Below are 18,042 nucleotides of genomic sequence, written 5' to 3'. Positions count from 1 at the left end.
ACGTGGGTTCGAATCCTAGCCATGGTGTGTTTGCCTTCAGCAAGAAATTTATCCACATTGTGCTGCACTCGACCCAGGTGAGGTAAATTGGTACCGGCAGGAATTTAAAAAACCAAAACCCAAGAAGAGAAGCAACTTTATTGGAAAGAGTAAAATGAGAGGAACAATTAAAAAAAAGTTTCATCAAAATCGGTTATGAAATAAGCAAGTTATGGACGATTAAAAAGTCTTATTGTACTTACTATGTGGATCCTCAAATTGGCAAACGTGCTTCAAAATGGCTGATTTTGTGGACAACTCTCCATTTGTTTTGTACACATATTTTCAGATCTTCCCCTTTATTTTACATATTTCACATTATATCCTCCTGACCTTGACATATATGGTGTGGATTATATTTCCCATGACATATGTTGTGCTCAGAAGATGGCAAGATGCAATTTGAAAGATAATGAGGAAAATCTGAAAATTTGTGTACAAAACAAATGGAGAGTTGTCCACAAAATCAGCCATTTTGAAGCACGTTTGCCAATTTGAGGATGCCCATAGAAAGTACAACAAGAGTTTTCAAATTCCCATAACTTGCTTATTTCTTAACCGATTTTGATGAACTTTAAAAAAAATTGTTCCTCTCATTTTACTCTTTCCAATAAGATTACTTCTCTTCTTGGGTGTTGGTTTCCTTTAATTCCTGAAAAAGCTGTGCGCACCGGAATCGGTAGACTAGCTTAATCGGGGTAATATACATGATATAGGAGCGCCTTGAGCACCAAGCAAGGTGAATACGTACGCTATATAAATTATGTTTTTTTTTTACAGTTTTAACAGACGTGTATCGATCATATTTCATGTTATTTACATCTGGACCGACATTTAACATCGCTCTTTGATGGCAAACATTTTAGACATTAGCCAAGAGGTGGCGCCAGCCAAAGAGTATTTTAGAGATTGGAGGACGTAAGATGATTTATCATAAACTGCATTTATTACACGACCGAAAAACAATATTCAGTTATTTTTAGTGTCCCTGTTCTTCTTCTTTTGCATATGTGATTTTTTTTTTTTTTTGGGGGGGGGTTGTTTTCATCAGTTAAAAAAAATCCCTGCGGGGGGGGGGTAGACACCCTTTTCCCAGACCCAATTGCCCTGTATACGCTACCCTCAACATCCTAAAAAAAATCTGAAGAAACTGTGAAATAGTGTCAATCTTTCATTACTATTCAGTTATCATGGTAATGTATATTATCTGCACAGAATGGTTCTTATTCGATGTCTTTTTTCGCCATATCAAATTCATATCACACTAATTTGCATTTTCTTAGATTATGGTCATATTTTCTTTTTCGGATTTATCAATGTGTTCACAAATACCCCACACCACGTACTATCAACTCAATCCAGTCATACCGCTTATCTATGCGTTTTTATTTATTTTTGCTAAATTATTCATCAAAACCTAAATCAGAGCTTTATGTGTAAACATAACCTTCGCCCTTCCTCAATCTCCTACAATCAAATAGTAGTCTTTGAATCCTGAACAGAAACTAATCTACGTTCTCCTGCTGTATGTCAATTCAGAAACGTGTAGGCTCGTGGGCAAAAAGTTGCTTAGATGAATGGCTTGCCCAGTAGATTTTCCTGCACCCCCGAAGCTGAAGACATAGCACGTTAAAACTATCACAAATTACATAATCTTTGTTGATTCTAGGCAGTGCAGTGCGAGATCGAGCCTTTATTTTCAGTTCTGACATCATCGATTTGTTCACGACGTGGACAATAGCGACTTTCATTCTTGGGACAGAGTTGAATAATAGGAAAATAAGACCGCAAATCTTTTGCAAAGTCATTCATTCGTATACAACAGGCGTGAGAAAAATAGTACTATATAGCTGCAGTAGGATATGCCATGCTACCGCTCCATAGCATTTATGCAGTAATGTGATATGTGATGTTAGTTCGGCTTAGTTTGTTGGATTTCAACTTTACATCTGATCGGTTTCGGTTATGCGAATCAACAGAAAGCCTCTTCACGTTATAGTTATTCGGTCTATTTCCTGGAGTAACCTCTGCCGTCATTGATGTTGCTCAGGATTCACCAATTCTGTTCGGGACCAATAGAGTCGGCATGAATGGAACCTGGAAACAGATATACATATATAGATTGCTGCTCGACTGGCGTTGGACCTACTACAATACAACGTTATACTAATTTGATAATTGGAAATCGAATTAAAGATATTTCATAGTTACAGGCTATTCGTTGCCTACTTAAGAACCCTCGACTTTATAGACTATTCATTATCATTTGATCAGTTGATGAAATCGACTGGATTGTTTGTGCTCGGAGAATGATTCGTTTATCAAAACACTTCAGACGTCTGATAAATATAGTCCGAGTCTGATTTCTCGAATTGTGTAAAAAAAAAGTCGGTAGGTATTTCTGTCTTTCATAACGATTACGACCAGTATGACCATTATTGATCGTCATATATCACACATTCTATTAATAACAATAAATACTAAATTAACCTATATGAAGGGACCTGCACTGGAAAATATATACATATGTACATAACGACGAATCGTCCTCGCTAACCCCACCATCCCTTACACAATGACTCAATGCTGATATAGACCTCCATCATCATCATCATCACCGCCACCGCCACCACCACCAGCTTCCGCATTACAACCACTATCATGGTCATCGGCATCATCATAAAACTCTATGATCTTCAGTCCCATCGATCATCATACCACCGCCATGCACCACATATACCACCACTTATCACCACCACCACCATACCAACACCAACATCACAACTTTCGCCACACAACACCATAATCAGGTACTATCACCACGTACCACACTTTCGTCGCCAATTACTAGCTGCCATCACGTTCAACACCGCAATACCGCCACCAGCACTACACGGTCATCATCATATTCTTCACCATCATCGTTGCCACTACAACCACTAGCTATCACCACTACCACAATGTACCATCACATCTCTAACACCACATCATCGGCAATCGTCCCCAATTCTTGTAATCACCATCACCACCATGCCACCATCGCATCATATCACCATGCATCACTAACGTACGTACGGGGCGGGGGGGGGGGGGCAGGGGGCAGTCTGCCCCCCTGACGAGTCACAACCCATGCAAAGGACGTATCCCTGCCCCCCCCCCTGACGAGCTTGAAATACCTTTTTGCCCCCCCCCCTGACGAGCTTTAATACCTGTATTGCCCCACCTGGCGAGCTTGAAGACCTTTTTTTGCTCGTCACTTTTTTTTCTGGTACAATATCCTTTATTTGTGATTGAAGACCTTTTTTTTGCTTGTCAATTTTTTGGCGGACGATTTTGCCGCCCCCCATGGAAAATCCTCGGTACGCCACTGCCATGCATCATCAACACAACTTCCAGCACCTGCACTATATCACCACCATCACCTACCACCTCAACCACCACCGCTACGACTTCAACTACATACCACCACCACATACCAGTTAGTGTATCACCACCATCGTCGCCACCATGCACCGCCACCATCATCCAATCAACTCGAACCCATCTTTAAGAGTGTCTTTAAATGACGTCATTATCATAATACTGACAAAACACATCGCATTGTACTATTTCACTGCTGACTGCAAGCATGACCTAGATTTATTCATGGAGCTATTATTCTGTAATAGCTCCATGATTTATTGATGAAAGGAACAGGAAATTATGTTAGATACTATCCAGAGAACACTGCATCATGTGATCTCATGTGTTTGTCGTCCGCATTATATTTTGTAGGAGGTAATCTTCCCTTGCTTACTTTCGCATCATGTTATTATTTTCCATTCCAATCATAAATTGTATATCTTTTGTCATTGACTGTTTTTTTATCCACAATTCCACACTCTAAAAAACATTGGGTTAAAATGCTCCATGAGGGTAACTATGTGGCCAACCAACATTGGGCATTTCTTTTGGGTATTTTTATTTATCCAGTGTGATAAAATGTTGCCCATTCTAAATTAATTGCTGCTTTTTTAACCTTACTGGACAATATACTTCCCGCATCGGGTAAAATACTGCCCCAAATTGGTTGGACACGTAATTACCCTCGTGCTGGTTAAAACCTTACCCAATATTTTTTACAGTGCAGTAGACAATTATAATGAAAGAGAAGCCGTGCGATTTTAATTGCTTGATTGACTGTCAATAGATCTGTGTACTTGAAATCTAACTCATTTATCTTATTTTATCGTGAATGACTATTGACGCTTTTTTGTTAAAAGTATCCCAACCATGTATTCGAAATGGAAATAGAAACTGCACACATGCAGGAGTTTCTGCTGAATAGGATATTGCGGAATATAGATTCAAACAACCGTTCTTAATAAGTTCCTGAATAAAAGAATAACAGTAAAGTAGTTCTTTCAAAGGTTTTCCTTCAACATTTTCGTCAGTGTTTATGCTGTTATGGCAGTTTGTCAAGAAAATTGTACGTTGTTTGGTCATGTGACATGTTCCAATTCGGATGCAAGGAGTGCATAAGTCACATTGTTTTGGAGCAGTATAAAAACATAAGGAAGGTTTTTCAGGATGTTTGCTACATTGAATGTAAGCCCAATTCATTTAAGTATAATTTCTATTTACAATTGCATGCGACAGTTTACATCTATAATTACTGCAAATGATAACTGTGGCCATATTTCATTACAATTAGTGTTTTTTTTATCTTGTACAAATCCAGGGACAGATCGAAAGGGGAAGTTGAAGTTCACTGCTTGATTTGTGAAGCACCAGGAATAGAATTCGACCTACCCAGAAACCGAAACTCGATTTTAAGTATTATTATTATTATATTGCAATACCATCATCAATGATTCTTTAGGAGAGTGAGCAGGCCGCCATTTTGAAAGCCGCATTGCACCATGGGATCTAGAGCCGTGGCAGGCCCCGAGGGAGAATCGAACGGCTCCTACAAGATTCTGCTCATCGGTGGGAGTGGGGTGGGAAAGACGTGCCTTCTAAGGAGATACGTGGAGGGAGAGTTCCCACTCAACAGCAAAGCTACACTTGGTAGGTAATGGAAAATGGAGAAAAGCAGAGAGAGAGAGGGGGGTATAACAGACAAGAAAATAAAAATCATACCATTTTCATTTGAAGTTGTCGTTTATTACTCGAATACAAAATCTTATACATTGTATGCCGGGGAAAATAATGGTCTTTGCCTCCAAACAAAAATGAAGAAATTTACACAACATGCCACAAGCTGTTTCTTAATTGTTTGATAATACTGATAATTAAAAAAGCTTATACATGAATATCATTTTTGGAATGAGAATGCAAAAACTATATTGTTCCGTTTTTTCTTTTAAAATTTCTATACACAATTCCAGTTTAGACACTTGATATCTCTCGGTCACCATCGATGATTCAGGTATCGTTACCGTTTGTAGACAGTCTTCAATAAGTCAATTGCAAATATTTGACCATTAACAAGATAGGAAGATCTTGACCTTCAGATATTGACTATCGCTTTGACCTCTTCATTCATTAAAGGGGTACATGTGTTTTATAACACCATCTTCATGATCATGATGATAATAGAATTGTACAAGTGCGCATCTAAACTTTGAGATTTCGAAAAGCCAAAGAATGCTGGGCGAGTTACTATAAGATGACGCTCTTCGAATATTGTGAACTCTATTTCAACTGTAGGTTCTGATAAACGTTTTTAAGTCAGGCCTTTTACAAACATTTTACAGACTTTAAAAAGTCTGTAAAGGTTTTTCTTAGGTTGTCCTAGTTTAAAGTTCAGTATCAGAACCAATTAACGTTTGACAGAAGACCTCAGATGAGGGAGAGACCTGGGGAGCGGTTCATCAACAATTTTGTCCGACAAGTTGTCAGATCTGACAACTTTTCTTGATTGTGATTGGCTGAGAAGCACTGTTACTATAGTAACTGTCGGATTAAACAGGACTTCTCGGATAAAACGTCCGACAAGTTCTTTCATGAAACGCTCCCCGGAATGCCAAGATTGTGACAGAAATTCGTCTGAGACCGACACAAGACACACAGCCACCGTCTCGAGACACAATAAGGCACCCAATACCGTTATCAACTCGTCAATTGGTTTTTTTTGTGTGTGTTTTACCGATTTCTCAACCTACAATGTATCATACACGAGACATTTTAGATACCAAGTAAATGCATTAGTGTCCTGGACTTTTAGTCACTCTCCAGAAGTTCATACTTATAAAAGCGGAAAAATTAGGAAATATATTGGTGAAGATTTGATTGAACTCCGCCAAAGAATACCGGAGTTATGACTTTTTATCATTTTCAAATTTATGACGACACAAACGACCAGCTTCTCCTCGTGTTGTGTGATATAAATTCACAAATGAAAAAATCAATTTGAAAATGATTTTATTCGTTCGGTAGATATGATTTTGGGGGAAGCGGGTCTCTTTCTCTTAATTATGACGTTACAAATTAAAAAACAAAACATGAATATCTTATTCTTTATTTCCTAATTTTTCCGCTTTTGATGAAATTTTCGCCAATAATTATAGTCAGAGAAATCTTTCCCTTTTACTGCATTTATCATGATGATGACAAAGATAATGGAGCAATGCAAATACACCAATCGGAATTATTCAAGTTACAACATGATAGATTATGCAAATATGATCGATTAAAACTTGGGCATGTGATTTCGATCAATTCCATAACCGTCACTTCTAGTCATTTTTATTTACCATTGAAAAGGGAAGAAAAGAAAAAACCTGCGTTTGGTATGATCGTCCTACTCCCGAAGCGTTGATGGTTAAAAGTTATGTAACGGAATGCGCATAATGAATTCACGTTTTCTACATACCTTTAAATTTCATAGGCAAATTCTCAATGAACATCCTTTCAACCGATGAAAATCTAGACCTTTTGTAATCGTTTCAAATGAATGACATTCAATGATATTGTTTGCCGTCCAGGGGACCGTTTCATCAACATTTTTGTCTGACAAGTTGTCAGATCTGACATCTTTCCTTGATTCTGATTGGCTGAGAGGCACTGTTACTATGGTAACTGTCGGATAAAATGGGACTTGTCGGATAAAACGTCCGACAAGTCCTTTCATGAAACGCTCCCCTGTTTTTCAATCTTTTGAATTTTCTCCAGACAGACATAATTAAAGCTTCCTTCCATTACATTTAGGGATTTTCCTTGCTTTTGAAAATAATTATATCGTTATGACATAACAACATTATACATCTACTAGAATTGATCATGTTGATAACTACATTCATTTTTTTGTGGAGCGGGGGGTGGGTCGAGCCGGTCTTGATTACTCTGTTAGAAATATCGTCATCATCATCATCACCATCATCATCATATCATCATCATCATCACATCATCATCATCATCGTCATCATCATCATCACCACCATCATCATCATATCATCATCATCATATCATCATCATCATCACCATCATCATCATCATCACCATCATCATCATCACGTTCAGCCCACTGCAAGGCGAAGGCCTCCTCAAGTTGGTGCCAAAGGTGCTTGTCGTGTGCTGATGCAATCCAATTTATGCCAATGAATTTTGTGAGATCGTCACTCCATCTCAGTTTTTGTCTACCCCAATTTCCTGATCCTAGCCATGGTCTCCATTCTGTGATGCGTTTGGTCCACCTCATGTGATCTTGCAAGGTGGCCAGCCCATCTCCATTTCATTGATTTAATTACTTTGATGATGTCTATTACTCTAGTCTGGCTCCTAATCCATTGGGTGATTTTTAAGTCCGGTGTTGGACTTGGTGTTGGTGTTGGAATTTGTATTGCTTCCCCTTGCTCCAAAGCTTATTCTGAGCTTGTAAAACTGATCCAGATCAAATTATTGACATCTCAAACACTAGTGAGTGACTTTTCGGGACCATCTTCATCTTATTTTTAGTGTTATGATAGTGTAAAAATTGACCTAACACCAACACCAAAAGGTCAACACTGAACTTGAAATCACCCATTGTACATGATATGCGCCATTTAAAAGCGGGATACCCCTGTCATTTTCCATGTTTTGAACTTTTCCTCCATGCAGGACTGGATTTCAAAATTCGAACCTTGATCGTTGATAAAGATGAGATCCGTCTTCAACTCTGGGACACTTCCGGTCAGGAGAGATTTCGTTCCATGACCCAAGCCTACTACAGAGGAGCAGCAGGCATTGTCTTAGTCTATGACGTCACAGCCGAAGACTCCTTCTCAACACTTTCTGATTGGCTGGGCGATGTCAGTATGGTAGGACATTTACTTTGTAATTTACGTTTCATCTGTAAGGATACTGTTTTAAAGAAGTATAGACGTTATCGCTCGACAACCATCCAAACTAGAAGTTTCCACCGTATGGTATAGTTAATGGAAAAAATCGACATCGTTATGCGAGGGGACATCTAACAGTTATTGATAAAAAAAAATTTGTTTCATTAAACTTAACGCTTTTCACTATTCCCAATTTTTTTAATGGGAGTTTGATAAAGATGATGGGAACATATTGGAGCGGAGATAACAGCGTCATGTTTCTTAAATACGCGATTATAATGTATATAAATTACTTCTTGTTGAAATCCCCCTGATCCTGAAATAAAATGATACCTTTTTTGTAATATTTGTTGTTCCATAAGTGTAATGACAGTGATATCACAACTATTTTTCCTTGTTGCAGCTGATGTATTTACGGTAAAATTATTGTTGCGATTTTCCATTCTTATATCCCACCACCCTTTCCTCCCCTCTCCCCCCCCCCACTCTCCTTGTATCTCTTCTCTCTCATCCCCTCCCCATCCTCTGTCGATCTATTTCTCTCCCTCCTTCTCCTCTTTTCCCCATCCAATTTCCCTTACATCCCCTCTCGCTACACCTCCCTCCCTCTTCTCCCCTCCCCTCTCCCCTCCCTCTCTCCTCTTCCCTTCCATCTCCCCTCGTCCAGTATGCTCCCGAGGATGTGAAGGTGATATTGATCGGTAATAAGTCTGATGCAGACGACGATGAACGAATCATTAGCCGGCAAGCAGGAGAAGAGGTAAGCACTGCACTCATTCATTAAGTGTTTCAAGTTCGGTGTTGATACCGCTGTGGTGTTAGTGTTGGAAATACAAGTCAATTACCATCCCTGAAGCACTGACACCCAATCCGGGTTTATAAAGATGATCCACAATCATAATTATCAATAGCGCAATGACTGGTAAGATTTAGTCTGCAGACACAGACCCTGATTGAAACCTTGATCAGCAAGTGTGTCTCCACGCGAAGACTAGCACATACAAAACTTGCTGTTTCAGTACACAAGGCATAGCTGCACATTCAGACCCTTAACTCGAGTGAAGGGTTTGCTCAGCAGACTAGGAAAGATTCGTCCCAGGACGGGGGGTGTGTTTCATGAAAGGACTTGTCGGACGTTTTATCCGACAAGTCCCATTTTATCCGACAGTTACCATAGGAATAGTGCCTCTCAGCCAATCAAATTCATGGAAAGATGTCAGATCTGACAACTTGTCGGATGAACATATTGATGAAACGCTCCCCAGTTCTGTGGTGATGTAAAAAAAACCCAGGCCAATGCCAACATCAAAATGTCACCATCGAGCTTGAAAATCGACCAATGTATCTGTTAATAGACATGGGGGTGTCAGTGCTATTAAGATTGCATGACATTTGCTCTGGCGACTTTTCAGCCCTGGATATAACACTAAATACCGGTCCCTGAGCCTAAAGGGCTGGTCACACCGCCCGAGCGTTGTTGGAGCGGTCGTGGAGCGGTAGGGAGAGAGGGTCGAATTTCGCTCACAAAATTTGGGAAAAAATCGAAAACAAAAATCGAAAACATAAAAAAAAAACAATCGAAATCGAAAATGGTGAACGGTAGCGAGTGGGGATGATTTTTTTTTCTCTCCGCTCCACGACCGCTCCAACAACGCTCGGGCGGTGTGACCATGCCTTAACATAAATCCTTACAACTCACAATCCTAACCATACAGCCTAGACGAATAAAAACCAGAATGATTACTACACTGCGATTGCAATATTGTACAGTCAGAACTGGGCCTAAAGGAGCATAAAACAATACGAAAACACCGAAGATTTGCCAGGGCATTTCTCCATTTTGTAGATTTGTATGTTCATAAATCGCAATGTTATCTTTGTTTATTTTCCACGTACCCCTTCCTAATCGTTTACCTCTTGTGGGAAGTGGAACTTTGGAATTCACATCCCCTGATCGAAGTTCGGCATTGATGTTTTTAATGTTAGTGTACCTTGCCCTATTACGATAACCTAAATATGGTTCTTCATGTTTTTCAATGTTGCTATCACAAAGGAGCATCGGTTCATAGAGGGTTTTGGAATTCGGGTTCAATGTCGTGTGAAGATTTTTTTTTTCGGGGGCACTTTACATGCTATAGATGCATACATGTGGGAGCGTCGTGGTCTAATGGTTCTGACTCTCGCCTTCCAAACTGGGGGTCGTGGATTCGAATCCTAGTCATGGCGTGTTTTCCTTCAGTATGATATATACCCACACTGTGCTGCACTCGACCCAGGTGAGGTGAATGGATACCCGGCAGGAGTAATTCGTGGCATGCACTGAGCGCCGATGATGGTAGATCTAGCTAAAGCCGGTGTAATAATAATAATAATGATAATGATTAATAATACTAATGATGATAATGATAATAATAATAATAATTATTATCATTATTATTATTATGAGAATACTGCGCCTCAGAATAAATGTTTCTAGATAGATGGCGCTATACTAATGCCTATTATCGTAATTATTAGATCAAATCCTCAAGAATTCTTTTTTATATATCATTTTAATGTAAATCTTCAAGAAGATAAGTTGCAAGGTAGCGAAATGGTCGAGCTGACAACAAGAACGTATACATGTATCGAAGTTGAAAGACCTTGTGCACACTATTGTGGATTTGAAAAAAAAATCAAAACGGAAAGTATACTTCTTAAAAAAATATTACAAAGGATTGTTACTAATTTTTCTGGATCGTTTGCGCGATTTAGTAATAGGCCCATACCATGCATTTTTTAGGGTATAATTTCAGAAAGTGTTAGAAATTACTTGAATTGGATGTAAATTAGACCAATTATGAATCAGTTTTAAGGCTATGGGTCCTATAATATCAGCGCATGAAGGATTGTTAAACAATTTAGTAAAGTCAGAATATATATATGCACACTAAACAATTGAGGATAATAGAGATAACATAATGTTGTGATTATTTGCTTTATTCTCTTAGTTTGCCAAAGAACACGGACTGAAATATTATGAAACGAGTGCAGTGACCAATGAGAACGTAGCAGAAGCATTTGAACACTTAGCAAAGCTTCTTCTTGAAGATGAGAAAAGGGTAAGAATGCCTACATCACAAACGTATCATGTACGGTAAATTGCCAATTCGTCTACTTCACCATATGGTCTACTTTCGTTTAGTCTAATGCCATTCCGTCCATCAATATTTCCTCTAACAACCATTTGGTCCATTAACCATGTGGTCCAATTATCACTATACGTCTAATAATTTATTTATTTATTCATTCATTGCAACCATGACAGTTGGATTATTGACAATTCAAAGAAGTACAATTAAATAACCATTTTGTCTCACAACCAGTTGGTCTAATATCCATTTCATTTTCATTCATTTTTCACAATTCAACACTATGTCTTAGACCAATCCGACCAAATGGTAAATGGACTATACATGGCTATGGGACCAACTGGTTAATAGAGGGAATTGCATTAGACTAAATGAAAGTAGACCACGCGGTGAGGGGACGAACTGCATGGTAGAACAAATGATAGTAGACGAGTTGGCAATCGGACGAATTGGCCTTACGCGAATTGGAAATAAACCTCATGTATTATACAGCTCTAGAAAATTATATCTATAAAAAGAAATTTAGACCATTTATTATTTGTATTAAATCTAGTTCTGTGATTCATGTTTTTTGCGGCTGAAATACGGAATCATTTCTTCTTTCGATCTACCATCTTCGTTAGACCCGGCCAAAAATGAATGATTATTAATAAATTGATTAATGCTGTACCAAATTGCCTCGATTTGCTAGATTCGCCTCGAATCTCTAGGTGTTACAAACTGTGACATTAAACTGACAAAAACCGTGATTTCCAGGGTGGAAAGCATTAAAATTTATATGATATCGTTTCCTGGAATAACAGTTACACTGCAAAAACTCAGGTGTTGATTTAACACCAGCCCGGAATCTATATATGTCCACACCAGAGAAGTATTGAAACAACACTCAAATCCATGCTGTTTTAATACTAATTGGTGCTGTATAAACACCTATCTGGTGTTAGACTAATACCCAAAACCGGTGTTGTTTAACACTTCTCTGGTGAGGACATATATAGATTCTGGGCTGGTGTTAAGTCGACATCGGTGTTTTTGCAGTGTACGTTTACACTGAATCACTATATCACACAATAAAATCCAGGTTATTCAAAGCTTAGCGCCTTACAGTAAGAGAATTTGAAAATCAGACCAGTCGGCAGTCGCTAGTTTTTGCGTACATGACTCGGCACTACATCATCTATGATATGTTTCATTTTGTGTTTATAAATGTTCTTGTAAGTCCGCCAGATATATAAATATTTTTTCACATAAATTAATCATAAACTAAAGCAGGAGATTATCACATTTTGTCAATATTGTTCCGATTTTTTATTTCTTTCAGACATCAAACGGCATCAAAAGACACCCATCAAACCCATCCCTTGTAACATACATCAAGCCAACGGTTAAAGAGAAGTCGTCTTGCCCTTGTTGACATCTTACATGTAATGGTTGGTTGTGCCCAAGACTCGATTGGAACACTTGTATGTCACTACGACAATGCCACTTTCGTGTCACGATTTTCATATACCACGTGATCAATATGACTTGAATGTATGTGACGTTAATTGTGCTAGCATTATTGTCATGTCGACAAATTATCATGGCATCATACATCCAGTGACTGTGCCCAATACATGATTGAAACACTTATGTCACTGCAACAATGTGTGTCCTGATATGAGACCACGTGATCGAACGTCACAATGGAAATTATATGACGTAACCTGTGCCAGCATTTATATTGTCATGTCGACAATCTGTTACGTGGTTGGAACAAAATAAGTACGAGGTTCATTCTCGTCACGTGATATCAGAGTGTAATATTTAATCAGCTGCGTGGAATATCATGTTGCTTTAAACTGCTGCGATGTCGACACTGTCGACACCGCGAAGAAGCACAACAAACTCTGTCGGCGGTAAGCGAATACTATTACAGAACTACACGAGCGAGTAGGGGAGTCGGAGATGATTATGTTCTGCATGTTTCATGAAGGGAGGTGAAAGGATATGAAGAACGGAGTAACAATAATCGACATTCTAATATTTAATAAGAAAATACTGTGTCCATTCGCTTTTTCAAAACCAAATATTATTTTAACTGGCGGTATTTTAAAACATCATTTGTTTTATTATGTATATTTGAAAAAAAATATTAAACTCGTCGTATAGGTCTATTCAACCCTAACTCTTTATTTTATGTCAGTAGTTTAGCAAAATAATGAATTGTATTGTTTATGTTATAATGTTTCTGCCCAATGTTGTGATCGTTGTAATGTTTACAAGTTCACAGTCACCATCTTGTTCATCTTAATTTATCTTCTTTTTTTTCCTGGAATTTTTTTTCTTATCATTGTTCTCATGTTGCAATAATGGAGTGAAATAGTGAAATATTATGATACTTGTTCTTACACCATGATATCACCATTACATAATATTATTATCTTCATATTTCTAGCATCGTTGGCAAACGCATACATTATATAGGGAACAACTCCCTGCATTAGGCCGGGGAAGGGGGGGGGTAAGACGATTTATATGTGACGTATTTTCTTTTCCCAATGACCAACCCCCAACCCCGCATTTTTTGTACTTTTTATTTATTTGTGGAGCAAGATTACATCCCAAAAGATGGCGCCAGTGTTTCATTTATGATTTTTTTCACGATTGGCAACATTGATAATTATCTGCATTCAAGCGTACGAATCAACTCATCAACTTTCATATCACTGATATAAAATATGCATTAATTTCTTCTTTTTTTAACATGTATAGCTTTTATATTGTTATTTGTATATTGTGCCTACAATCTTGAAAACATGAAAAAAAAGTTAGCTACGACTGTTGTTCCATGTTCGATACTGTATAAAAACACGTTGAACATCAATACCATTGAATGTTCTGTCATGATACTGAAGCAAGACCAATACCAGCTCTCACAACCAAGTTTTGCACTATGTCCCTATATAACATGTACTGTTACAGATGAAGATTGGTCGTTGCCACAGCCGCTATTGATATGTTTTCGAATATTATTTGATAATTTGGATAACATCCGGACTGCTTTCAAAACTGTAAATAGTTCATTCATATTTTACATAGATCATTACCCGTCCTTTACATTGCAAATTACATCTATGCATTCTTGGAAGATATGTTTCTAAAAAGGATAATGTGTATTTATTAATAATTATAATTAATAATCATCTCGCATTGGTCATGACTCATGAGAGTCCCGTTCATGAGAGTGAGGTGATGTTGATATTCGGTTAATTCATTAATACAATTTCTACATCCTTTAGCTTTGGATGATTGTGATCATGGAACTATTACCATGATTACAGCTATCTGTGTTTGATAGCTCCATGTTGTGATCAAGTAATTAATGTGATGGTTAAAGAGATGCCATTAGCAACCCTTTTCTCTGGAGATGAGATGCACACACTCTTTAAATAATTGGGCAAAAAATCTCATTGTTTACCCAACCCAGGGCAACATACTGTCCACACAACTATTGGTTAAAATCTGTCCAAATTGTGTAATAAAAAATAATAATTGGGTAATGAATTCGCTCAACTGGAAAATAATTGCCCAGAATATATATGTATATATTTTTTTACCAACATGTATTACCCAACACAGTGGACAGTATGTTGTCCAACATTTTAAATGTGTATTAAATGATAGTAAATGAAAGATATATATTGTTAATACAGCACAGTATCATTTCAACTTCAAGCCCTGAAATAGAACTCTGATAATCCATTATCTCTACCCCTCATTTCAGATAACAATAATTAGAAACCATATGATAAAGTTAGTCTCACAATCCAAGACATGCAATGTGTTTAAAAGTTGAAAAACAAAAAATAAATAAATAAATAAAACTGTTGCTGATATGATTTTATTGAAACGGACCGAACGTTGATTATACTTGACATGTAAACTGTGTGTGGCATTCCATATCGTGACATTCTTAAGAGCTTTTGATGCTCATTCTTTTTTAAGCAAAGCAATCAACATGCTCTCATCGTATGGATGCAATAATTATTTTGATGATGGTAATCTGTACATGTGGACTGATTAATGATTAAATCCTTTTAAAATTGAAATTATAAACTGATATTTTGTTGTTGTTTTTTATCCAGGAAGAGAGCCGGTCAATCTTTTGTCGTCATGGGAGAAAATAAATGTACCTAATTTCGCAGCCAATCAGATGACAGAATTTGCGGTTCCATGACATTTGCTCTGGCGACAATTGCTCTGATGAGAAATATTCACGTCAAGCAAAACATAAAAGTTAACCTCCAAAACTGAATGACCCCTCATCATCTTCACATTATTCTGAAGCAAAATGTCTAATACAATCCTAACTCTATAACCCTATGCCCTCTGAGATATCAAGAGACCTGAGCAAATGTCGCCGAAGATAATGTCGTGTCACCACATTGGCATAAGCTTATAATAATAGTCAATGGGAATAAATTACTAATTGTTTCATGAAATGCTCGACCCATATGTTCTTATATTTGTTTGCAATACCACTTGACAAAATACAACTTAAAGACCGTTTAACATGTTTAATGTGATTTATACTTTCAAATATGCCCATTTACTTTCACCACACATACCTTACACAAAGTGGTTGTGGTCAACAAATCGTAAATAACTATTAATTAATCGTCTAAAATACGCTGGACCTGCAAGCAAACCCAACATGGTTTTATTCCAGTTTCGACAAAAGTCGCATAGCTCATTGTATAGCCGTTTTCAGAAGAAGAGGGGGAGGGGGGGATGGTATAGAGAGAGAGAGAGGGGGGGGGGGGAGAAAGCTGTAGATTTCAAACCAACTTATTTATTAATTTATTTAAGTTTTTAAAGAGGCCCTGCAACGATAAAAAGAACATATACATATTTTAAAATGGACATATAAATAAGATGCAATCATGCAATAAAAATAATATTAGGAAGCGTATACATATAAGGTAAATAAAACTTAAGTAGTAATCGCTAAAATACAAAACCTTTGTTGTCCCCCCCAACACACTTGCAGTAAACACGGATTTCATGAGAAAGTCTGTAAAACTAGGCTTCATTGTCAGTATATCATCGAGGATCTAGATCCGGTACAGTTACATAAACCAAGGAGTTACACTGAACTTTGTGATATCTTGATATCTACGCTGAAAAATAGTGACTGCTGAAGATCCCCAACACAGATAAGCGCACGTGGGAAAGTGTATAATTATTGCTTCGAATGTCGGGCCCGACGCTCTACCCGAATCCTTTGCTTATTTGCTAATTTCTCAGCAATTACACAATTTCTTCCAGAATACTTTGGCACATATTCTTTATTTATACAAACAGACACTTTGGTGGTCATTTCATTGGATTCTCATTTTGTTATCGTTACCAAAACTGGCATTTACCTTTAAATAACTGTGATAATCAAGGATTTTTACAGACTAACGGACTGTGTTATAATTGAGAGAAAATTATGCAAAAAATAACTTAACAAGGGGACAAGAGCCAAACAAATTCCCAGTCATTACATGGTATAAACAGGGAGGTGTAAATGAAGGGAAAATTTTGAGGGGGCCAGATACGGCGTATCGGGTATAATACAAAAAATAGTTGCGAGCGAGCAAAGCGAGCAAGCAAATAGTTTGACATTTTTAATACAAAATCAAATTTTGTGACAAATCTTGACATAATGTACAGGAAATTATATTATATTTCATCCTTCTCTTTTTCATTTTTTTCTTTTTTTCGTGTGAGTGTGTGTGTGTGTGTTTGGGGGGGGGGTGTCTGTACGCTACTGTGAATAAAGCAACAATTTTGATGGGGCCAGATACAGCGTATCGGGTTGAATTTAAAAAAAAAGTTGCGAGCGAGCAAATTTTTTACATGTTTATTACGAAAATCCAAATTTATAATAGGATTTTACATAATGATAAAAAAATATTATCATATTTTATCCTTCTATCTCTTTTTTTTTTTTGGGGGGGGGTATATGTAGTACGCTACTGTGAACAGGATTTTTTTACAAATTGTGCGTGAGGACAAAGCACTATGCGGAAGTAGGTTAATGAGTAAAAACTGTATATGGCGCATGTGACAAAAGGTTATTAACATAAGACCCAAGCGAGCGAAACGAGCAAGAAAAATCAAACTTTGAGATATATTTTGATATATCATGCAGAATGTAACATCATATACTTTCCTTTGCTTTGCTTTCTTCCTTTTCTTTATTGTTCTTGGTTGTTAGGCCCATGGCCCAAACCCTTCCATCTGTACGCCTGCTCCATGCGATTGGGTTCCGGGGGCTATTAAGGCCATTTTAAACCTTATAAACAGACATGACAGATGACCGATATTTTTAATCAAATCGCGGGTACACACACACACACCCACCACCCACACGCCCACATATAAATATATATATATATAGTTTTAGATAACACATTAATTAATTAACACAATAATGTGTATCATATTTTGCTTATATATAATCTGTTTTGTTTTACTTTTAAATATATAAATATTATATATTGTACATTCCTCAATTTATTTTGTCTGTAGAAGTTCAA

The 18,042-nt window shown here is 37.4% G+C and overlaps 1 protein-coding gene across 1 annotated transcript; it reads left to right on the top strand.

Moving 5' to 3' along the window:
- Positions 1-1,588: 1,588 nt before the first annotated feature.
- Positions 1,589-14,639, top strand: LOC121430829 (ras-related protein Rab-15-like). Its single transcript, XM_041628245.1, has 6 exons — positions 1,589-2,430; positions 4,760-5,088; positions 8,122-8,321; positions 9,010-9,102; positions 11,333-11,443; positions 12,795-14,639. Exons 2-6 carry the CDS (start codon positions 4,941-4,943, stop codon positions 12,885-12,887), a joined length of 645 nt encoding a protein of 214 aa, XP_041484179.1. The 5' UTR covers positions 1,589-2,430; positions 4,760-4,940; the 3' UTR covers positions 12,888-14,639.
- The last annotated feature ends 3,403 nt before the right edge of the window (positions 14,640-18,042 follow it).

This window comes from Lytechinus variegatus, chromosome 17 (genome assembly GCF_018143015.1).
Source record: "Lytechinus variegatus isolate NC3 chromosome 17, Lvar_3.0, whole genome shotgun sequence".
Lineage (NCBI taxonomy): Eukaryota > Metazoa > Echinodermata > Echinoidea > Temnopleuroida > Toxopneustidae > Lytechinus > Lytechinus variegatus.
Note: the sequence above shows the minus strand (reverse complement) of the source record. Positions and strands in the feature narration are given on the sequence as shown.

Coding starts and splice junctions, on each gene's coding strand:
- LOC121430829 (XM_041628245.1), top strand. CDS start 4,941: ATGGGATCTAGAGCCGTGGCAGGCCCCGAGGGAGAATCGAACGGCTCC. Junction 9,103..11,332: donor GCCGGCAAGCAGGAGAAGAG/GTAAGCACTGCA, acceptor TTATTCTCTTAG/TTTGCCAAAGAACACGGACT. Junction 11,444..12,794: donor TTCTTGAAGATGAGAAAAGG/GTAAGAATGCCT, acceptor TATTTCTTTCAG/ACATCAAACGGCATCAAAAG.